The following is a 26,339-nucleotide window of genomic DNA, read 5'->3' as shown; positions in this document are numbered from 1 at the left end:
ACAAATCAGCACCTATAAATAGTCATTGATAATGTCTAAATATATATCCAAATGAAAAACCTGAGAAAAGTAAGTAATTATGTCTTAAAAATGTATAATCGTTTAGGGAACACACTCCTTCCTTGCATTGGAGTTTTAATCACCTATAGTTTTTCTAATATTTGTATTTATTTATATATTATAGAAACAAACGTGTAGCTCAAACAGTAGAGCGCTGGTGCTCGCAACGCCAAGGTCATGGGTCGATTCCCAGAGAAAGCAAGAACTGATAAGAAGGTAAACTTGTACGTTGAAATGGATAAAAGCGTTTGCCAAATGCATACATGTAAATGTATAATTGAGAGGTGAATATAATCTAGTCCCCTAAAAATAAAAAAATATATATTAATGAAACAAAACAGTATTCATTTTATTGCTAAGAATGCATTGGGAAAAAATGCCATGCTTATTGTGTTCGATGAGATCAGTGAGGTATACTAATACTAATCTAACGTACTATACATAATGTTAAAGGTGTCAAATAAACTTGCTTAAGCAACGTATTTATAGTTATGATGTGCTATGAGACATTATGAATACCTTCCTACATTGCATACACAGGCTTCATGGAAACTGATTTCTCCCTGTTTGCAGATCAATCATCAAAGGACAGATTTGAAAGAAGACACATTAACCCTTTATCTGATCGTGTGCAAACACTGAATATTTGCAGAGCTGAGGGAGAATTTAAAAGCAGATGAAGAAGAAACCGCATGCAAACCCCCAGAGCAAACTCTCTCTGTGCTGTGAGATGTAATGCTGGTCAGATATAATAACCTCCTGTATCAGCTTCATTTCATGCTGGATAACCAGCGCAGTCGGCCACCACACCTGAGGATCTGCTGAACCGGACCAGCTCTCCTAACGCCCGTTACTCACGCTTATCAACACTGAGGACACTTCACGACCTCAAACTACACAGAAAATCACATTTTTATGCATTTTCTATGCTTGTAATTAATGAACACCTGCTACAAAAATTTAGGACACATATAAATACTGGTAAAAGTTAATTTATTCCAGTAATTCAACTTAAAAGGTGTAACTAATACATTATATAGACTCATTACATGCAAAGTGAGATATTTACAGATATCTAATTTTGAATTTGGTGTTTTCATAAGCCATAATCATCAAAAATATCACGTTATCATAAAGGCTTGAAATATCTCACTTTGCCTGTAATGAGTTGCACCTTTTAAGTTGAATTACTGAAATATATTAACTTTTGCACCATATTCTAATTTTTCGAGTTTCACCTGTAATGTTTGAGAAACCTCAATAAATATAATAATCATCAAAGTAAAACAGACAAAATTAATAAAAAGCAAAACACTCAGTAGAAGATAGCTAATTTGGAATTAATTTTAAACTTTATAAATAAATAAATACTTTAATTTCATAAAATTATTTTTTAATATAATTTTTTAATTTTATACATCCATAATTTAAATAAATGCATAATAAATTAATTTTATTTATTAGCTTGTTCATTTATTTAAGTAACCATCATTTATTTAATGAATTAAATGTTTAAAATAAAACTATTTATTATTTGTAGCATTGTCTCGACGATAATTTCACTTTTATTTATTTATGGGGAAAAATATTTCTAGTACTGCTTTTATATTAATAAATAAATAAAATAATAATAAAAAACTGATTTTATTATAAAATACATATATTTCAGTATTGTTTTGATTTTTAATATTAGTTACTTTAATACATCATGTACTTTTATTTATTTATTTATTTATTTACGTAATTAAAAAAAGTTTATTCTGGTGTTGCTTTTATGATACATAAAAACATTAAAAAGAACACGCATAAATAAAATAAAAAATAAATGCATTCATGCAGGATTTTATATTTTATTTTATTTATTTATTTATTTATTTATTTATTACTGTGGGTAATAATTACTAATAATCATAATAGTCACAGTATGAGTAATTTTAATCCTGTGTGAAAATGGTTTATTGCAATATAATCATTAAATTATGAGCAATACGAAAGCAAAAACGTGATAATTACACCAAACTGACATTCCATTCAGTCAATTTACCCATTCCCTTGAATAAACTTTACATTACATGTATATTATGATGTATTTATTGTTGCTGTTCTCTGTAGAGATGAAGATGGACGCGTGCAGATGTTGATAAAGTCACACAGCGCCGGCGGCGGACAGAAGCCGGTTCATCAGCCCGCACGTTCGCCATGTAATACTTTCACACTCGTTTAGCTCTGATAATTATGTGTGGATTCTGCCTCAGGAATTACAGCGGCGCAATGTTCTCTCTAAACGGAGAGTTAATAAAATCATGTTTTATGAGTCATTTGAACTACATTTCGTGAAAAAGCTATTAAGCTTAATGGGTGAAGAGGAACAGTCATTTCAGTGTCTGCATGATGGGATATTCAGGAAAGCTGATTATGCAATAATGCCACCAGATATACCAAATATGGGAGTATTCTTTAGTGAATTATTCTACTGATTTTTTTCAGATTTTTAATTAAGTTTAATTCCATTCACTTTATTTATTCCCATATCATATTTATTTCAGTAATTCAAGTTAAGAGGTGAAACTACACTCTAAAAAATGCTGGGCTGTTTTAACCCAATTTTGGGTCAAATATGGACAAACCCAGCCATTGGGTTACATTTTTAAATTACATTTTTAACCCAATGTTTTAGTTTGTCCATATTTGACCCAAAATTGGGTTAAAACAACCCAGCATTTTTTAGAGTGTAATATATTATATAGACTCATTACAAGCAAAGTGAGATATTTCAAGCCTTTATTTGTTATAATTTTGGTTATGAAAACCCCAAATTCATAATTAGAATATATTGAAAAGGTTTTCATAAGCTGTAAGCTGCCATTATCATCAAAATTATAACAATGAAGGCTTGAAATATCTCACTTTGCCTGTAATGAGTCTATATAATATATTAGTTTCAGCTTGTTAAGTTGAATTACTGTAATAAATGCAACTTTTGCACGATATTATAATTTTTCAAGTCTCACCTGTGTATAATTCCATTAATTTTATCCCATGCATTTTAATATATAAAATATATATTTCTTTTTTTCTGTCTTTACTGTTACCCTAAATATCATCTAAAGCGCTCTCAAAAGCGCTTTACCTCAAGAGTTACATCGTGACATTTCCATAAATAATGCATTAAGCACCACTTGAGAGAACTGTGTGTTCCTTCTGTGCTCTATTCATGGCAAAAAGCAATTTTTGAAAAGAGACCCACCACCAGCACTTCTTAGCAAACACTACATTAAAGAGACAGAAACAATAGAGTCTCAGAAGAGCCCAGAGAAAAACCTAAAAATAGTCTATAGAGAGCCTAAGCCCCTCCCCTTCCGGTCGGACCTTATTTCGGAAAAATATTGTATGGTAGTCAATGGCGAGAGACAACTAATATTTTAATCTGGTTTGAATTGTGCCCTGAATTACACAATTGATTTCTGTCAATTTAAAAGAGACATTTTAAAGTCAAGAAAGTTGCAGTTTGATGGTATAAGACTGTGAAAATACGTAAAAGACTACAAACCAAAAAGGCGCACATTTTCTCTCAATGAATGAAGCTAACTTTACTGAAGCTAACGTCCGTCATTCTATAGTCTAACGTTATAATCGTAACGTTAACGTACCGCGGGTCTCGCTCGTTGTTTCGCTTCCCGCGAGATGTAGTTCATTGAGTGATTTTCACATAAACGAAATGTTACTCTTCTGTTTTATGACAAACTGCGACTTTCTTGACTTTCATAATTAAGTTTTAAATTGACAAACATCACGGGCCCTATTTTAACGATCTGAAACGCAAGTATCAAGCGAGAAGCTCAAGTATCTTTGTGGGCGGGTCTTGGGCGCTGTCGCTATTTTACCGGCGGGATAAATGACTCTTGCGCCCGACGCCAGTTTAAAAGGGGTTGGTGTGAAGTAGCTTCATTATTCATAGGTGTGGTTTGGGCGTAACGTGAAATAAACCAATCAGAGCGTCACCCAACATACCCTTTAAAGGAGTAGTTCACTTTAAAAAAAAAACTTTTGCTGATAATTTACTCACCCCCATGTCATGCAAGATGTCCATGTCTTTCTTTCTTCAGTCGAAAAGAAATTAAGTTTTTTTTCATTTTTCTCCATATAATGGACTTTTTAATGGGGTCCAAACGGTTCAAGGTCCAAAAGACAGTTTCAGTGCAAACTGCAAACTGTTCAAAGGGCTTTAAACGATTCCAGACGATGAATAAGGGTCTTATCTAGCGAAATGATCACTCATTAAAAAAATAAATAACAAAGTTTAAGTTTTATAAGCTCAAATGCTTGTCTTGCTCTGTTCTGTGATGCGCGTTCGTGACTCTCCTGTTCGAACTCGTTCATCAAAATGAACGAATCTTTTTTCGTGTCATTTGGTTCATTCAACGAACGAAATTAATGAGAAAAGATTTGTTCATTTTGATGAACGAGTTCGAACAGGAGAGTCACGAACGAACGCGCGTCACAGAACAGAGCAAGACGAGCATTTGAGCTTATAAAACTTAAACTTTGTTATTTATTTTTTAAATGAGCGATCGTTTTGTTTGATAAGACCCTTATTCATCGTCTGGTTTCATTTAAAGCCCTTTGAACAGTTTGCATTTTGCACTGAAACTCTCTTTTGGACCTTGAACCGTTTGGTCCCCATTGAAGTCCATTATATGGAGAAAACCCTGGAATGTTTTCATCAAAAACCTTAATTTCTTTTCACCTGAAGAAAGAATGACATGGACATCTTGGATGACATGGGGGTGAGTAAATTATCAGCAAAAGTTTTTTTTTTTAAAAGTGAACTACTCCTTTAAATATAGTACCCACTCGAATAGTACGTGATTTCGGACAGCTGCCCGGAGGCGTTGCCAAAATAGTGGCCGCGTCGAGTGACAGGACTTGCCTAAAAGGATTTTGACAACGTGCCACTGACTTTATCCCAGGTTTTTTCTGGTCAATGGCATGTTTGCGCCAAAACACGCCTCCTTTTTGCACCGACCCGTCCAGGGAGCGCAAGTTCAATCCCTAGTTTACCAACGTGCGTCTGTGGAGGGAAAAATCGCAAGATAGGGCCATATATGTGTAATTCAGGGCACATTTCAGACGTAATAAAAAGAGAAGTTGTCTCTCGCCATTGACTACCATACATATTTTTTCCGAAATAAGGTCCGGAAGCGGAGGGGAGGGGCTTAGGCTCTCGATTACAAAACGATCCGGGAGAGCGTAAGGAAAGCCGACAGGAACCCCGGAGAGAGCCATCATACAGCTGACACACATCTAACGGTGTGAGAGAAGAGCGTGGGATGGTGAAGAAGAAGAGCTTGCCTGAGTGAACTCCTGCTCTACCTATCCTGATGGACATCTGCTCTTCCTCATCCTCCTCTTCCTCACACAGGCCAGCCAGAGAGCTCCTCTTCCTCTTCTTCTTATCGCCCAGTTTACCATCAGACGGCAGCGCCAGAGCCATATGAGGGTCCGACACGATCCCCTGCAAAAAATGAGGTGGACACATATAAACACGATCCAAATGGCATCGAATGTGAACTATTGAATGAGATCTCATCTGTAATAATAAAAAAGTCCATATCTGACATCAGTGCCTTTGAAAAGCCTAGGCTGAGTGACACGATTTGTCTAGATGTCAACCAAGAAAATATCTCCCTACGCAAACACAGGACGCCAATGGGCTTTCAGTCAGATATCGACCTATATATATCTATTCGTCTTTAGAAAAAGATTAGCTTTTGAAAACAGAAGCACGGTGAAATTGCAGACATCTATTTCAGAGCTGCCATTAATAAAGAACCTGAGGCTGTGAATAAGTAAAGGCATAACCATTACGAACTCAACATGGGGGGAAATCTATTGCAAAACAAAAACATACACGCCGCCAGCCTGAAAATGAGCTCTAATGGATGACACAGACACACTGAGATATGTTTACCGCCCATTTCTCTACATTTTAATATGATAATCAAATAAATGATATTATTTAATCACACTGTACGAATGGCTGACCATTAAAAAGAAAGAAAACGCCGCCTAATTCTACACTGCAAACTATCCTGACTTCACTGCATAAACCTCATCTCAAAGCCAACACTTTAATAATGGCATCTTCTCTGATGTATGTGGCATAACTTTATGAGTTATGAGCAGATGTGAGCAGACAAAACAAACACTTCTGTTCTGAAAGTGCACATCGTGTGTCTCTTCCATTATAGACACTGTTTCTTATATTGATTTTTTGCCCTTTATGGGTAAGAGTCAACATCACCGCAGCTTTAATTACGTAGCGGTGACAAATTAACCTTATAAAACGCATACACTGTTATTATACACTATTGTCATTATTATTATTATTATGAACTGTTATTATTACTATTTAATGTAATATATACCGCTTTTTTTGTGCAATCTCCCGGTTTCCATTATATCCATTATCTATGCATTTTTCCTTTTAATATGGGTTAATACGATCAGATGTGAAGATAATATTCACTTTATTATAAACACTGGCAATGAATGAACGAACAAATGAAATCTTGAATGAATGAATGGAATTTTGAATGAATGAATGAATGAATGAGTGAATGAATTAATGAATGAAATATTGAATGAATGAAAGAAATCTTGAATGAATGAATGGAATTTTGAATGAATGAATGAAATCTTAAACGGATGAATGAATTAGATTTTGAATGAATGAATGAAATCATGAATTAATTAATGAAATATTGAATGATGAATGAAATCTTGAATGAATGAATGAATGAAATTTTGAATGAATGAATGAATGAAATCTTAAATGAATGAAAATTTTGAATAAATGAATGAAAGAATGAATGAGTGAATCAATGAAAGAAATCTTGAATGAATGAATGAAATATTGAATGAATGAATGGAATTTTGAATGAATGAATGAAATCTTAAATGAATGAAAATTTTGAATGAATGAGTGAATGAATTAATGAATGAATGAATGAAATATTGAATGAATGAAAGAAATCTTGAATGAATGAATAGAATTTTGAATGAATGAATGAATTAATGAAATCTTAAATGAATGAAAATTTTGAATAAATGAATGAAAGAATGAATGAGTGAATGAATGAAAGAAATCTTGAATGAATGAATGAAATATTGAATGAATGAATGGAATTTTGAATGAATGAATGAATGAAATCTTAAATGAATGAAAATTTTGAATGAATGAGTGAATGAATGAATGAATGAAGAATGAATGAATGAATGAATGAATGAAAGAAATCTTGAATGAATGAATGGAATTTTGAATGAATGAATGAATGAAATCTTAAACAGATGAATGAATTAGATTTTGAATGAATGAATGAAATCATGAATGAATGAATGAATGAAATCTTGAATGAATGAATGAAATCTTGAATGAATGAATGAAATTTTGAATGAATGAATGAATGAAATCTTAAATGAATGAAAATTTTGAATAAATGAATGAAAGAATGAAGAGTGAATGAATGCAAGAAATCTTGAATGAATGAATGAAATATTGAATGAATGAATGGAATTTTGAATGAATGAATGAATGAAATCTTAAATGAATGAAAATTTTTAATGAATGAGTGAATGAATGAATGAATAAAATATTGAATGAATGAAAGAAATCTTGAATGAATGGAATTTTGAATGAATGAATGAATGAAATCTTAAACAGATGAATGAAATAGATTTTGAATGAATGAATGAAATCATGAATGAATGAATGAAATCTTGAATGAATGAATGAAATCTTGAATGAATTAATGAAATCTTGAATGAAAGAATGAAATCTTAAATGAATGAATGAATGAAATTTTGAATGAATGAATGAATGAATGTAATCTTGAATGAATGAATGAAATCTTAAATCAATGATTCAATCAATGAATCAATTAATGAATCAATCAATCAACCAATCACAAACGAATGAACGAACAAACCAACATCAATAGTGACTCTCACAAGGCTCTGCCTGAAGATGCTCATGTCATCTTGCGTTTGACAAAGAAATCAATAAAAGCTCTTTCAGGCAATCCAGGAAAGTCAAACGCCTCTCATCTCTAAAATTGAATATGAAGGAAATGCCAATGTCACGACCACAAGTGAAGGAATATCAGAAATCCACTAAAAGCACCAGAGAGCCCAACATAATCTCTATAATCAAACCACACGAGCAATCTGTGCGCCCGAGACAGGTGAAACTCCAATAATTAGAATATCAAGTTCATTTATTTCAGTAATTCAACAGGCAAAGTGAGATATGTCAAGACTTTATTTGTTATAATTGTGATGATTATGGCTTACAGCTCTTATCTAGCTCTTATCTAATGTCCTCACAATCTCAGATCATTTATTGCATTACGGACACACCATGTTCTCAAACCAAATCATAATGTATCATTGAAACAGCATGTGCAAGCCGTGTCCTCTCGCATTATCTCTCCACCAATATACATGTTCAATATCGTATCGACTGAGAAAAACTCAATTGTCAAAGTATTTTACTGGAACATGCATTGTGACAAAATGATTGCTCCGTTTAATCACAGTCTGTGCACGGGTGGCAATAAACGCATCATGTTTGTCATCCTGTGTCCTTTGTTTGTGGGTAAGTTACGAGCGCTGACATGCGAAATCAATCCAAACGAGCAAGTCGTTAGCAGAATTTATGGAGGTAGGATACACGGGGATATATCCTCTTATCATCAGTCCTCTATACACCAGATGACACGCACCGGCCGTTCCCACCGGGCCAATAAACACCCTTGTTATTGACCCACCGTTCTCCTTAAAAGGCATCATATCATAAAAAAAGTCATTGATCCTTTGAAATAAACAAGTTTCATATTCTCAGCGGCGCCCAAAATTATTAGGACAAATTGTGGTTGTCAAATGTTATTGGAACATGTTGATGGTTAACTTGAGCCTCAAACACACACTAAAATCTTATATTTAAACACCAGTAGGTGGCGACAAATGGCCGTCTTTGTGAGAGATTCAGCGTTTCATTCATTCAACCGATTCGTTTGCCATTATATTTTTAGAACAATACTATCTTAGAAAAGACCTTGATTAACTATATATAATTTGAAAGCTTACAATCTCTAGTTTCCATATTGGGTGACTGATTTTCAAAATAAATTACACAGGAGCCGTAATTTATCAATTTGCAACTAGAATATTTTCATACTCATAAGGTGTGTTCGGGTTTTTATTTTGAAATGAAAAAAAGGTAGAAACCTCAGTTTGTTTTCATGCCAAGAGTTCAAAAGATTGCATCCATTCAATTATTTTAGGAAAAAAGGTCTGAAAATGTTTTAAATATTATGAAAAAAAATAGATTCACCATTTGTGTTATGGCAATAAGCTATAATATGAATATGAATATGAATATGAACATGAATATGATTCACCATTTGTGTTATGGCAATAAGCTTATGAGTATGAAAATATTCTAGTTGCAAATTGATAAATTACGGCTCCTGTGTAATTTATTTTGAAAATCAGTCAAAACCAAGCATGCGTGTTCTTGTATCTGATTCCTAGAGGTTGAATTCGTATCAAAATCTGCCAAACTTCCCATACTACTTCTGAATAGGATTTCTACTTCATAAATTGTGTGAAATTTGTGAAAATAATGGTTCATATCACTCAAAACACATATGGAAATGGAGGCGCCCTTATATGGGCTGTAATGGAGTCTGGTTGTGCCCTAGTGGAAGCGTTCGGTACTGCGCCCAAACTAAATCTCACAGAAAGCTCATTTTTTGAGATATCAACCTAAAATTTGAAACACAACTTGTTCAGATTTTTGGCTTTGATTTTTCTGCCGTTTTAGACTAGCCCAGGTTTTGAAAATATATATTTTATATAAAATATGAATAGTTAATTTGTATTACATTGTACATTTCTATAAACTCAAACTTCTATAACTTTTTTTCAGTTTCACTTTCTTAATTTATTTCACTTCAAAAAAAATCTGCCAAATGTCTTCTTTAAAACGAGACCAATCTTACGTCTATATTCCAAAGCATTCTTGAATTACAACCATTTAAGTTTGAAATGAGCATTTCCAAAAAAGGGGGGGTGACAGTTTTATAAAAATACCCGTGTCCGTGTGGACAAGGCCTGAGAGGCAACATCAGTATTGCAAACCCCTCCATGTTGCAGTTGTTGTTGTCGACAAATGCCTAACCAACGCAACGTCATTGCCATAGAAACCAATGCAGATATTCCAGAAAACGAAATCACACAAATCAGATCTGAACAGTTGCAATACACATTCAATCATTTTAGATCAGATTCCAATCGGATACAATAATAATGGGATTTGGACTGACAGACTGAGCCTGTGAGTTGCTTTTTTGCCTTTTATTTTGAGTTGGTTGCAGGAAAAACTTTTTTTTTCCACAGCAGAGAGACCACATCACTATCTATTCACATCAAATCTATTCTCACTCTGGTGTGAAGACATCAAGCTTAGAGACAGCTGGAGAATGCTGTCAGTGATTGAAAGAGCAGAGTGGCAAAGTGCATGTGTGCGAACTGGGATTTCTCAAGCTCCTGCGGATCTGCTGTAGAAAAGACTCAGAAGCTACACTTCGTGAACATGCAACTAGCGCTGTTTACAGAAATGCTTCATGCACATCCATCCAGATTGGCTCATCACAATGTCCTGCTCCAATCAGATCAAAGCCTCATTCGTTAGGTGAGCTTAATGAGATCTGCTTGATTAGTTAGACTCCACAGCTGGACTCCCTGAACAGATGAGCACAGGCATGAGCTCAGATTAGTGTGTGACTTATGGGATGGAGCATTTGTCCAACAAATGGAGATGGATTTTACATTAGTATGGATCATTACTTGAGCTCAGAATATATATTAGACATTATCATCTAGACATCTACAGATAAAAGGTACCAGTGAGACAACCAGTGATGATGCTTCTATTTTCAATGTAAAATCTAAAAAAAATACTGTTATTTACGTAATAATCTGACTGATGATCATGTTATCCAGCATGATTTGAGAATCCAAAGAGCATCTTAGCTTGAAGTCAATCATTGTATCCCTTAAAACTCGTCTTTGATCACCAAAATAGACATATTCAAAGTTTTATTCCATAAAAATATTATCTTCATGGCGTACAATACGAACTTACACACTGTTCACTTATCAACTTACACATGGTGTGTGTTAAAGCAGATTAAAAACACCACATAGACACATAACCAACTGGATTTTCACCACAGGGCTTTAAATGTTTCCTAATCATTTTCTTAAACTAAATCCAAACACATTTATTTATTTATTTATTTATTTATTTATTTATTTATTTATTTATTTATTTATTTATTTATTTATTTATTTATTTATTTATTTATTTATTTATTTATTTATTTATTTATTTATTTATTTATTTATTTATTTATTTTTATTTAATTTAATTTAATTTAATTTATTTATTTATTTATTCATTTCAGATGTTAAATTCCAGAGATCCAATTTGACATTTGGACCCCAATTACATTAATGGGCAAATCCCCACAAATTAGCTCAAATTCTATCCCAAAATCAAAAATAATGTTCTTGAACAAATCCTGTGAGATTCACCTTAATTTATACGCAATGACTTCGAAAAAGAAAGCTCACCTGAAGTCTCTGACACCATCATGGTGTCCTAAAGTAGGCATAAGACCTTAGGTATCATTCAACATGGGGTGAATTATGAACCGAGAGGCGAGAAAAACGACCAGATCTTCAAGATCTTCTCATCAATGAGCCCAATATTATCATCCCAGCCATCTTCTCTTAAAGCAGTAGTTCACTTTAAAAAAAAACTTTTGCTGATAATTTACTCATCCTCATGTCATTCAAGATGTCCACGTCTTTCTTTCTTCAGTCGAAAAGAAATTAAGGTTCCAGGATTTTCTCCATATAATGGACTTCAATGGGGTCCAAACGGTTCAAGGTCCAAATGAGAGTTTCAGTGCAGCTTCAAAGGGCTTTAAACGACACCAGACGATGAATAAGGGTCTTATCTAGCGAAATGAGCAGCCGTTTTAAAAATAAATAAAAAACATTACGTTTTATAAGCTCAAATGCTCGCCTTGCTCTGTTCGACTCTCCTGTTCGAACTCGTTCATGAAAATGAAAGAATCTTTTTTCGAGTCATTTTGTTAATTTTGTTCGTTGAATCAACCAAAAGACTCGTTCATTTTGATGAACGAGTTTGAACAGGAGAGACACGAACGCGCATCACAGAACAGTGAGCATTTGTGCTTTTAAAACCTAAACTTTTTTATTTATTTTTGAAACGACCAATCGTTTCGCTTGATAAGACCCTTATTCATCGTGTGGTGTCGTTTAAAGCCCTTTGAAGCTGCACTGAAACTCTCATTTGGACCTTGAACCGTTTGGACCCCATTGAAGTCCATTATATGGAGAAAAACCTTGGAATCTTATTTTCTTTTCGACTGAAGAAAGAAAGACGTGGACATCTTGGATGACATGCGGGTGAGTAAATTATCAGCAAAGGTTGTTTTTTTTTTTTTAAAGTGAACTACTCCTTTAAATCTCAATCTCCATTTCAATTCTCAAATTGGACATCTGTTCCCATCTCTTCCCAACCTTCCTTTCATCCTTACAAACCTATTTCACCATCCATTTTTGAGTCCACCCTCATTTCAAAATCGAGCACCCCACTTAAGATAGCCTACATATTTCTCAGATTTGGATCGAGTTTTAATGGATTTGGAGACCGTGGAGATATATGACCCAGATGCCATCCCTCGAATCTACACAAAGACAGTAAGCTTGAGTGACACACGAAGATGCTTTCAGTGCTGATTATGAGCACCATGACCACCACTTCAGTTCTAGGACACACTCCTACACCAACCCGCTCTCGCTCGACCACCTGTGGGGAGAACATGTTGTGGCTGTAAGGCTCGAGACACACTCTGACCCACTAAAACCTGTTCCTGCAAGCCCTTCTCTCAGAAACACACTGGATTTGACTGAATTGAATAAATATAAGATACAACATCTCCTTTTCAAGATAACATTCTCAGAGCTGGAGCGCCTGAATGCCGTCTGAAGTCGCTGAAAAGGGCTCTCATATTGGCAATCTTAACCATCTGCAATAATTAGACTCCTCCTCTTACAAGTCTCTCATTATTCACATTCTCAGACTGATCCTGAAGCCAGTGAAGTGTGCAAGACGAAAACAGTGTGTGATTGGAAATATAACATCACGTACACACAACCGTTTCTGTTTCATCACTCGTGGAGAGTTAATGAAACGCTGTGGGGAAATATAGAAGATGCTGATTTCAAGGACAGTTTGCATTGCCTTTTAAATTGTTGCATACTGTATTTAGAGAGCATGTACAAATATATACGAGGCATCATCATTTTTTATAGGAAATAAATGGAAGCAATCGTCATAACACAAAACTGAAGAAAAAAAAACAAGGGAATGAGGAACTATAGGGTCATGTGATTTTGACAGAAATAATACAAATATTGATCTATCAATGTATGTATCTAAAAATGGTCTATTCATCCATCCATCCATCCATTAATCCATCCATCCACCCATCCACCCATACATCCATTCTTCCATCCATCCATCCATCCATCCATCCACCCATCCACCCATCCATTAATCCATACATCCATCTATCTATTCATCCATCCATTAATCCATCCATCCACCTATCCATCCATCCACCCATACATCCATTCATCCATCCATCCATCCATTAATCCATCCATCCATCCACCCATACATCCATTCATCCATCCATCCATCCATCCATTAATCCATCCATCCATCCATCCACCCATCCACCATCCACCCATCCATCCATCCATTAATCCATACATCCATCCATCCACCCATCCACCCATCCACCCATCCATCCATCCATTAATCCATACATCCATCCATCCATCCATTAATCCATCCATCCACCCATCCATCCATGCATCCATCCACCCACCCATTAATCCATCCATTAATCCATTAATCCATCCATCCACCCATCCACCCATCCATCCATCCACCCATCCACCCATCCATCCATCCATCCATTAATCCATCCATCCATCCATCCATCCATTAATCCATCCATCCATCCATCCATCCACCCATCCATCCATCCATTAATCCATCCACCCATCCACCCATCCATCCATCCATCCATTAATCAATCCATCCATCCATCCATCCATCTATCCATTAATCCATCTATCTATTTATCCATCCATCCATCTGTCTATCCATCCATCCATCTATCATCCATCTATCAATGTATCTATCTATCTATAATTTGTCTACCCATTCATCCATCCATTCATCTATAAATTGTCTATCCATCTATCTATCCATCCATCTATCCATCCATCTATCTATAATTTGTCTATAAATGATCAATCAATGTATCTATCAATGTATCTATCAATGTATCTATCAATGTATCTATCAATGTATCTATCTATCTATCTATCTATCAATGTATCTATCTATCTATCTATCAATGTATCTGTCTGTCTATCTATCTATCTATCTATCTATCTATAATTTGTTTATCTATAATTTATCTATACATCCATCCATCCATCTATAAATTGTCTATCCATCTACGTATCTATCCATCCATCTATCAATGTAGCTATCTATCTAAAATTGTCTATCCATTAATTTATCTATTTATTTATCTATTTATGCATCTATCTATCCATCTATCTATCTATATATCTATCTATCTGTCTGTCTGTCTGTCTAAAATTGTCTATCCATCCATACATACATCAATCTATCTAAAAATTGTGTTTATTTAATTTCAAATCTATCATTTAATCTGAAACCTAAACTCAAGACTAATAAAAGCATTTAATAAATGTGCTGAGATGAGATATAGAGACATGTAAGTGAAAATCAAGAAGAGGAAATTAAAGGGATTAAAATGAGATTAATCGCTGCAATACGTATGTGTCTTCCCCATAGACCTGGCTGACCTTTCCACATTAAGATGGTCATAAGGTACAAAAGTGCCTGACAAACTACTCCAAAACCCAGCCGCATCTCACCAGCACATCATGTGTCATTTCAAAAAAGGCTTTTTGAAGGACTCCTCAACCCAAAGTAAATGCTATCAGCTCACAACCGGGAGAGAATGAAGACAATTACGTTCTAACCGGGACAATTTAGTGTTCCTGTGTGAGCGAGAGCAACCGAGCCCTGATGGACGTCTCGTTCAAATCAAGGAAAAGAGGAAATCTGCCACAAAGCGAATCAAAAAACACAAAAGCTCTCCTTTATATGCCTCCATGGTGGCATTTTCATGCAAATATATTCAGGAATGCCAGCACTGGTGTGTGAATCATCAATATTACAACATCTGGTTGAAAGCACTGGCTCAGGGTCTTGGCACACACTCCGGTCACTGCAATGTTATTCAGCACCGATGTGAATAGGTGGCATTCAAAAGACAGACATAATAATAGATACACACAATTATGGGATTCGCACCGGATCAAGCCGCACAGCAACATTGTCCTGACAATTATGTAAATATGTAAATATATGCGCCTGAGAATAAAACAAACAGGATTTTAGTGCCCAATCATGTTTTGTGCTGCTGCTCTGTCAAGATCTTTTGTTCACGTTCTGCAGAAGATTAATATATGCAATGTGGTAATATAATTAATTATATAGGCCTAAATTAAATAGATTAATTATAAAATGCATTAAATTAAAAATGATATAATTAATTATTTTACCACATTATATGCATGATTATACTTTTTTTTTTTTTTTTTTGATTGATTGATTTCAAGTAATATTCTAATTTTCTGAGATTTTGAATTTGGGATTTTCATAAGACGTAAGCCATAATCATCATATATATTTTTTTCTTTCTTTTTTTACGGCTGTATATTTAATTAGTTAACTTAATTTGCATGCACCTCAGATGTTGATCATCTTCATAAAGTTGATTGGTGATGAACATGAAGCCGGGCAACAGCTCGCTGTGTGATAAAGCCTATAGAATGCAGTTAAATGGCCCTTAAAATCAACATATCAGGGCAAAAATGCCCCCGTATGAGTTTTAGTGTCATATTTATATCATGATAGAGTTAAGCAATATCACACTAGTGCCGTTTTTGTCCTGAATAGCATAAGTGCAAATATAATATTGTTTTTTTTTTCAACAATTCAATAAATAAGAATTTAATATTGTTTTTTGACACATCTGCTTTTGCTCAATTTTGCCAACAAAAATATTTCCCACACAGTAATATGTGCTGTGCTTCGTTTTATTATTATTATTTGTTTATTATTCATTTTATTTGATTAATTAGATTTATTCTATCACAGATAAGATTAGATTAGATTAGATTAGAATAGAATAGAATACAATAGAATAGATTAGAATATAATAGATTAGATTAGAATACAACAGATTAGATTAGAATATTTTAGAATAGATTAGATTTGATTAGAATAGATTAGATTACAACAGAATAGAATAGAATAAAACAGAACAGAATAGATTAGATTAGAATATTTTAGAATAGATTAGATTTGATTAGAATAGAATAGATTAGAATACAACAGAATAGAATAGAATAGAATACAACAGAATAGATTAGATTAGAATATTTTAGAATAGATTAGATTTGATTAGAATAGATTAGATTAGAATACAACAGAATAGAATAGAATAGAACAGAACAGAATAGATTAGTATAGATTAGAATAGAATCGATTAGATTAGAATACAATAGAATAGATTAGATTAGAATATATTAGAATAGATTAGAATTGAATAGAATAGAATAGACTAGATTAGAATATATTAGATTAGATTAGAATACAACAGAATAGATTAGATTAGATAAAATAAGATTAGAATAGATTAGTATAGATTAGAATAGAATAGAATAGAAAAGATTAGACTAGAATAGATTAGAATTAGGGGTGTCACGATTTCGATATTAAATCGAAATCGATCGAAATTAATTCAATGGTATCGAAATCGAAATAAAAAATGGTATCGTCGATACTGCCACGCCCCATGTCGCGTCCGTGATGGAAAGTTCGGATCGTTTTACTGACTCTATTGTTCAATCTCGTTCATCAAAATTAACTAAACTTTTTTTCTAGTCATTTCAGGGGCTTTAAATGTTATACTATTAAGTTATGTTACTTGTTTTTGTTATATTTTAAATTTGGCAATGGTGCAGTGTACATTGTGAACAAATTTATATTGCATAATGCATAAATGTGTAGTCTAAAAATTGCATAGCAATCTGCGCTTTACATTTTTTTTTTAAATCGAGAATCGAATCGAATCGTGACCTTAGAATCGATAACTTAATCGAATCGAGGATTTGGAGAATCGTGACACCCCTAATTAGAATACAATTGAATAGATTAGAATATATTAGAATAGATTAGAATAGAATAGATTAGATTATAATAGAATAGAATAGAACAGATTAGATAAAATAAGATTAGAATAGATTAGTATAGATTAGAATAGAATAGAATAGAAACGATTAGACTAGAATAGATTAGAATACAATTGAATAGATTAGAATATATTAGAATAGATTAGAATAGATTAGATTAGAATAGAACAGATTAGACTAGAATAGAATAGAATAGAATAGAATAGAATATTTATTTGTCATTGTAACAAATACAACGAAATTAAGTATAGTCCTTGTCAGGTGCCAAAAATAAAAAAATACAAAAATACAAAAATCATTTAGTAATTAATTAGATTAATACATTTTTCCATTACACGAGAGTAGATGTTAAAACTTCATGCCGATTTGTACTAGGCTTTCGCCAAGATAATCACAAACTAAGACGTAGCTTTATAGTAACCTACATACCGACGGAAAAACGGACAGATAGATGGGTAGATAGATGGATAGATAAATCACTTTTGTCCTTTAACATGCAACATTGTTTTTCAATTCCAGAAGGGCAGAAACAGAAATGAACAGAGCCGGACTGGGGCTCCAGGGGACGGCAGATGATGTTTACACAACCATAGGCATCTGACGAGTCCAACAAACGAGGTGAGATCGGGTCAAGCAGACCCACGGCTAATGTTTCATATCACAGATGCATGATTGACTTCACTACACACATGAATGCTGTTAAATGAGCCGCAGCCAATGGCGTTTGTGATCAGCTTGACCTCTGACCTGAGGTGACTAATAGCATGAAATAGAGCACTCCATCAAGCCTGTGTTTATTTGAGGAGAAAACAGAGTAACAACTGATCATCAGTCAGTTATATAGCGATCAAACTCTTATTAATCTCTGATGCAGTTCGCACACAAAACGGGCCAGAAGAAGTAGGAATGTGCCGAAAGTCACCATGAAATTAAAATTCACAATTCCTATTTGTTTATAGAATATTGCTGTATTTATTATTTTTTAGCGATTTATCCATGCACACCTTTTTTTTTATTAATAGCCTCGTAATTTTGCATCAGAATAAGTTCCTCTTGACTTGCAGCATTTCTTCTGTTCTCTGATGATGTGGGCGGGGCAACCTGTCACTCACATGAGATCAGCCAATAGCAAACCACAACCAACCAATCAATTCCACACAGGCACAATCAAGCCCCGCCCACATTTGATCTTGTTCCAGAAGCGTTTCACTCGGATATACGACACAATAGAGGAGAAAAGACCAGCGCAACCATTTTTACCACTTATTAAAATATTTGTGAATAATCAATCAAATGACTTTCAACAAATGACACCTTTTTTTTGTTAAATTACCAAAACAAATGTAGGTTTTGCTCAAATAATTTAAGTAGTTTATGTATTTACTTATTTTTATAGTGTTTTATGTTTCTTTGTCAATATTATGTTTAGATTGCATTTTTTAATAAGATGTATAATTTATCAATTAATGTTTAGATGCTCATTTATCTGCAAGAAAACATAAAAAACTGAAGAGTGCAGCATGATTATAAATACTGCATAAACATGCAAAAAAATGTAAAAATGTATTTACATATATCTCAAGTATTTAATTAAAATTAAATACTAAAATGACCATATATTTCTATAAAAAAATAGACAATTTAGTAATTTAATGAAGAAGCCAAAACAACTATTGCGAAATATACCACAGTATAAAATAGCTTGTATACTGTGATCTGGGATTTTCACAATCGCACACATTAGACGATGCAAAAACTGGTGTAAACATGAGCAAAAACTGTCTAATATAAACGAGCTACACTTCATGAATGAATTAGTGATGGACTAATTAGTCAAACCCATTTAGGCCAACTCAATAGTTAATATTCAGTAATAATAATGATTTGACTATCAGATAAGAACAAAACTGAATAATGACACTAGAGATGCTTTAAATCTGAATTAAATTAGTTTCATAATTGATTAACGACACTATTATTGAACCGAATTGAGTTGAAGAGCTGATTAATGGCTAAATCCGGTAATAGACAAAGCACTATAGAAATAAATGCATAGACTTGCCATTTCCCACTGAATAATATTTATAAAACGCCAACTCTGATCACTCAAACGACTCATTTTTCGCTCTGGTTATTCGCTTGAAAAAGCCAAAAAAAGTGGGTCGGACATGTGTGAAAACTGATTCGGTAACACTTTACTTGAAGGGGTGTGCATAAGATTGACATGACACCTTCATAACCATGACATGACATATGTCTTGAATATGAAATAGGGTTTATGACATCTATAATTAAGTGTCTTAAGCTCAATAATGACATTTTGAATTAATGCAAATATGACATCTTGACATAAATGAAGTTAAACCATCATGTGGTTGGCTTTGCCATCGGCTGTCATGAGGCATTATAACTGTGTCATGAATATTTTTCGTGACCTCAACTACAGTGGTACTAATTGAATTTGTCATTAAAAAGTTATAATGTCTTCATGCTTTCTTAAGTTTGATCATTAATCATGTTTATGACAGGTTGTGTTGTCTTAGTAATGTCAAGACAGGTTATGATGTATTGGTTTATGTCAAGGTGTCAATCAATGTCATATTTGCATTCAAAATGTCATAACTGAGCGAAAGACACTTAATGACAGTTGTCACAAACATGCATATTCATAACATATGTCATCATGTTAGTCTTATGCACGCCCCTTCAAGTAAAGTGTTAATCCACTAATTCTGTTTCTGCAATATTCACTTCATATGATGAAGGGGCACAGATCCATCGAGTCCTCCTGAAACATTCAGTGATCTCCCCTGTGCCAGTCTGAGTCAGTCTGAGGTCTGGAGTTACACTGCTTACATAACCCCCGGCACGTCGGACAACATAATAAGGAAACAACATGTTAAACATGCATGTAAATAACTGATCATTGCATGGAAATCATCAGCTAACGCAGCGCTGGCTCAGAAATGCACGCTGGCGATGCTCGAGGCAAAGCTGCACAGAAAACCAGTCATTTCCCCCTCTCTCCTGCAGGTATTTTTAGCCCTCTGATGGAGACGTGTGAATTAGGATTAATGTTGGAGGGCCGGAAGGGCCAGAAAAGAGTTTAGAAGATATGCAAATGTGCATGCATTTATCACCGCACGACATTTCAGCTCCAAAACCCACGATTTATTCCAATGAATTCATGTTAAAGACTGTTTAAAAGGCCGGCTCACCCAAAAATGAAATGTGTCTTATCTGTCGAAGCTCTCAAATTCTCAAAGCCATTTTTTAATTCACAAAAATTCAGTAAATAATATGTTCGTCACAAAGTATGACTTATGTAATACACTACTTGTATGATAAACCGTATTCACTTTATAGCCCTTTATCCTGTATTTGTGGACAAATGTGGGCACAGAGGACTCAGGTGTGATCCTGATTTTGATTTATTATAAATGTTATATCACTGTCTTCGATAAAGTTTTGTCTATCCATTTATGGTGTTTTTTTTTTTTATTTTGGGGGTATTTTTGAATTTATTTACTTCAAAAAGTACCATATTTTCTATGTAAATTATGCTTATTTTATGTTTTATTATTTACATTTTTTTAACTACATTAAAATATCATTCCAATACGTTCTTAGAGCTAAAACCCAAAGATGAAACCTGTGGTGTCTTATTTTAGAGTGCTCTAAATTAGTTTTTCCCATGTCCATTTTTGACCCAAATACAAGATTAAGGAGTTTGTTTGTTTTTTAGCACAATTAACATTGTAGAATTGAGTCAAAAAAAAAAATTGTGTGTGTTCAGGAGGCAAACTTAGGAAAAGTAGCCAAGTCTTGTACCGCTCAGATCAAGGGTATTTTTTATTTTTTTTAAATATAAATCAAAACTATTTTGCCCACATTTGTCCAGAATACGGTTTTAGGGTTAATTTGTTTCATTATTGTCATTTAGGAGCATGACAGAACCAGACTAGAGCCAGACCGATATATTGGCCGGCCGATATTAGGCATTTTCCAAAATATCGGTATCGGCAGTTATAATGGCCGATAAATTAATATTTAAAAAATAAAATAAAAACGGACGAAACACGCTTCAATCATCTCTCCTTGGCCTGTTATATTGAAAATGTATGTTTTACAATTTGCAGTATGATGTTATCTATTGCTAAATTATGTCTCATCATAGACTAGCTAAGCACAAAGCTAGCTAATGCCAATATCATCAGTAGAAGACAGCTAACGTTAACATTAATGAGCTTGGAAACCACAATGAACTTTTTCCTGCCTAAATAAAGTAATTATTACCGTATTTATAACTAGCATATCTCTAGTTACAGTCCCTGCATTGTAAAATGTAAGTTATACTTGCGGGGAGTGAACATTTAGACATAGAGAAAAAGTATCAAACGTATCTTGTGCAGAAAAGTTAGATTTTCTTTTACACGTGTGTGAAATCCAACAATATTTAATAAAAAAAATTAAATATCGGCCGATATATCGGATTTTAAAACCCAAAAATATTTGTATCGGTATCGGCCTTCAAAATCTTTTACCGGTCGGGCTCTAACCCAGACCCCATTGACTTTCATTATATGTGACGAGCAAATTTTGGGGAAAGGAGTTAAAAAGTCGCTGTTTGGATTTAAATTGCTGTGATTATTATGTTTCTAGCATGCCCTAATTGATGGAGTGTGTAGCTTTTCATTTCGTAAACACACATGTATGAAGAGTCAGACACAGCATGGCCATATTCCAGGATGATAATGTCAAGATTCATCAGGCTCAGATTGTGAAGGAGAATGAATTATCATTTTTACACATTTCAACTCATTGAGAGGGTTTGGGATGTGCTGGAGGAGACTTTACAGAGAGCTGGACTAGATCTTGACCAAAACTGTACACACCCATTGATGGAAATAGCATCACAACTAGGGTTGGGTATCGTTTGAATTTGAACGATTCTGATTCCGATTCCGATTCCGATTCCTTGTTTCGATTCCGGTTCCTAACGATTCTCGATTCCGATTCTTTTAAGAGGCAGGGTCAAAAAAGTTTAGCTAACCTTGCTAACCAACAGCCTTTCTGAAGGAAATACTCCTTCTGTAAAAATACTCCTTTTGTCACAAATTTTGCATTTTGCCGAGATTTCGTTATTTTTAGAAAAGCGAAGCCACACTTTGGATCGCCGACGTAAGCTACTAATGTTCGACTCGCGTGGTTAAGCCAACACTTCCGGTAGACGCTTCTTCGTTGGTGTTGTTCAGCGGTTTCTTCTTCCGCTCGGCGGACTGTGAATATCGAAACTAGGAATCGAAATTTTAACTTTTGAACGATTCCGGGAAAAACGAAAAGTTAGTCTCGCTGTTACGATGCTAGTGCTGTTGCAAGAAGGATAAGGCTGTGGATCCAAGTGCAGCACACGCTTTATTTACAACCTCGACAACATACTGGACTCAGGAGCATGAACAACCAACACCGCCGTTAACAGATCACATAAGACAAGAACTCACCAAGACAGGGTAGAAACACAGGGCTTAAATAATGAGGGACAAACAAGCTAAACCAGATAACGAGGGGGGCGTGAGAAATAATGAACACCTGGGATAATTAATAGACAGGGGACAACTGATAACAAAATAACAAGACACACAACCAACATTATCACATAGCCCCTCCCCTATGGGCGGCTCCTGACGCCCCTAAAAACAAAAAAAAGTTCAGGTGGGCGGTGAAGCGGAGGCGGTCCGGGGGAGGGACGGAGGGCCAGGCCCGTGCAGGGGAACCGGGCAAGGATAAAGCCCAGGCGGGCCTGGATCGCAGAGCGTGGTCGGAGCAGGGCGAGGCGAAGGCCAGGGCGGAGCAGGACGAGCTGAAGTCCAGGGCGGAGCAGGACGAGGCGAAGGCCAGGACGGAGCAGGACGAGGCCAAGGCCAGGACGGAGCAGGACGAGGTGAAGTCCAAGGCGGAGCAGGACGAGGTGAAGTCCAAGGCGGAGCAGGACGAAGCGACAGCCAGGGCGGAGCAGGACCAGGCGACGGCCAGGGCGGAGCAGGATCAGGCGACGGCCAGGGCGGAGCAAGACCAGGCGACGGCCAGGGCGGAGCAAGACGAGCTGAAGTCCAAGGCGGAGCAGGACGAGGTGAAGTCCAAGGCGGAGCAGGATCAGGCGACGGCCAGGGCGGAGCAGGACCAGGCGACGGCCAGGGCGGAGCAAGACGAGCTGAAGTCCAAGGCGGAGCAGGACGAGCTGAAGTCCAAGGCGGAGCAGGACGAGCTGAAGTCCAAGGCGGAGCAGGACGAGGTGAAGTCCAAGGCGGAGCAGGACGAAGCGACGGCCAGGGCGGAGCAGGACCAGGCGACGGCCAGGGCGGAGCAGGATCAGGCGACGGCCAGGGCGGAGCAGGATCAGGCGACGGCCAGGGCGGAGCAGGACCAGGCGACGGCCAGGGCGGAGCAGGACCAGGCGACGGCCAGGGCGGAGCAAGACGAGCTGAAGTCCAAGGCGGAGCAGGACCAGGCGACGGCCAGGGCGGAGCAAGACGAGCTGAAGTCCAAGGCCACATTGCCTCCATGACCCTCACAGGATACCTACTGCCCCCTCCCAAAAAATACTTGGGAAAATCCACAGAAAAAGCCTCCCGGAGCTTGAAGGCCGCAGGCAAGGCGAGGCGCAGAGACGGGACAGGCAGGGCGAGGCGCAGAGGCGGGGCCGGCAAGGCGAGGCGCAGAGGCGGGGCCGGCAAGGCGAGGCGCAGAGGCGGGGCCGGCAAGGCGAGGCGCCGAGGCGGGGCCGGCAGGGCGAGGCGCAGAGGCGGGGCCGGCAGGGCGAGGAGTCCTGGTACACTCACCAGAGCCTGGCGAGCCGAACGAGTCCTCCTTCTCCTTCTGCGGCGGCGCGTCACAGGGCTAGACACACTCACTGGACTCAATGGTTCGCTCACTGGACTCAATGGTTCGCTCACTGGACTCAATGGTTCGCTCACTGGACTCAATGGTTCGCTCACTGGACTCAATGGTTCGCTCACTGGACTCAATGGTTCGCTCACTGGACTCAATGGTTCACTCACTGGACTCAATGGTTCACTCACTGGACTCAATGACTCACTCACAGGGCTGACGTGAATCGTGTGCTCGGCTGGGCTGACGTGAAGCGCAGACCATTGAAGCTTGCTCTCCTCCACGCACACAGTAAACGCAGAGCCGCTCTTTAACAACGCCAGGTCGATGTAACATTCTAAAGACCCGTGCGGATCTGGATCGGGCATCAAAGACCGGAGTGGTTCTTCTAATCCCCCACGGAAGAATATCTTCAAACATTGGGTGTTCATGTGCGCGAGATGAGCCAGTTCAATAAACTCCGCTACATACTGTTCAATAGTCCGACTCTCCTGATGAAGACGGAGAATCTGGATATCTGGACTCCGGGAAAGCATGGCTGCTGGATCACGATATGGTGAGTTCTTCTGTTACGATGCTAGTGCTGTTGCAAGAAGGATAAGGCTGTGGATCCAAGTGCAGCGCACGCTTTATTTACAACCTCGACAACATACTGGACTCAGGAGCATGAACAACCAACACCGCCGTTAACAGATCACATAAGACAAGAACTCACCAAGACAGGGTAGAAACACAGGGCTTAAATAATGAGGGACAAACAAGCTAAACCAGATAACGAGGGGGGCGTGAGAAATAATGAACACCTGGGATAATTAATAGACAGGGGACAACTGATAACAAAATAACAAGACACACAACCAACATTATCACACTCGCTTCCAATCGATACTCGATTCTCGATACCCAACCCTAGTATCAATCTCATCAAAGTGGATTTGCTTTGTCACGAACTGAACTCTTCCAGTCTCAGATACACTACAGTGTTTGAGGGCGGAGCTAAGAGGCACTGCTCAGCCAATCAAGACCAGAGACTGGAATTATGCAAATTAGCTACAAACCTAAAGGAATTACTGATGGCTCATTTCAGGCGGTTCAGATTAGATTATTACTTTTAGGAGATCTTTGACCTTTGCAGACATTTTCCATTCACAAACAGCTTTATTACACACTACATGACAGGTAATATCCATAAAATCACACCATTCCCTGCTCATCAGACCATAGCTCACTTTTCCTCATAGCAGTAAAATACCATATTCATCAGCTAACAATAAGATTTCATTTCTTTCCTCATAACAAATGCATGTGAGAGGAGTTCCTCCCGTGGGGATCCACAGTGTGCAAAACACTTGCTTTCCTAGAAAGATGAGATTCCACAGGCATAAATCAGATAATAACTCCTCATCTGTGCCTCGGCCGCAGTTATGCATGAGTGACTGTGTGACCGTGTCAATCCTCATGGTAAATGAAGAGCGTGTCGATCATGGACGGCTGTTTATCATTAACAAACACATTGTGCACTCTTTCCTTGGGAGACAAGCTTCTGCACACACACACACATATATCCAGAATATAGGGAACACAGTCTAATACTCTAATATATTCTCCATTAGTGTGAAAACCAAACAACCATATTCAGTGAAATATGTTATATACTACATAACACTGTTGAAAAGATTGGAATAATTCAGATGTTTTGGAAATAAGTCTCACCAAAGCTGCATTTATTTGATAAAAAAAAAATCGCAAAATATTTTGAATTTAATATATATATATATATATATATATATATGAAGAGTTCAGATGCAAAAGCCTCTAAATGCCATTTGAAATTTTCTTCTTTAATGATGATTTTTATC

The 26,339-nt window shown here is 36.4% G+C and overlaps 1 protein-coding gene across 3 annotated transcripts in view; it reads right to left on the bottom strand.

Moving 5' to 3' along the window:
* The window catches only part of slc39a11 (solute carrier family 39, member 11), a 190,504-nt gene that overhangs the window by 74,333 nt on the left and 89,832 nt on the right, over window positions 1-26,339 (bottom strand). For 2 of the 3 annotated variants that reach the window (XM_089121761.1, XM_089121763.1), the window contains exon 5: window positions 5,413-5,575. In XM_089121761.1, the coding sequence (XP_088977887.1) occupies window positions 5,413-5,575 (163 nt within the window). The remainder of the gene's footprint in view (window positions 1-5,412; window positions 5,576-26,339) is intronic. The other variant, XM_089121762.1, reaches the window with a different exon arrangement.

The sequence above is a fragment of the Pimephales promelas genome, chromosome 17 (genome assembly GCF_988280905.1).
Source record: "Pimephales promelas chromosome 17, fPimPro1.hap1.1, whole genome shotgun sequence".
NCBI lineage: Eukaryota > Metazoa > Chordata > Actinopteri > Cypriniformes > Leuciscidae > Pimephales > Pimephales promelas.
This window is presented reverse-complemented; position numbering and strand designations above follow the sequence as displayed.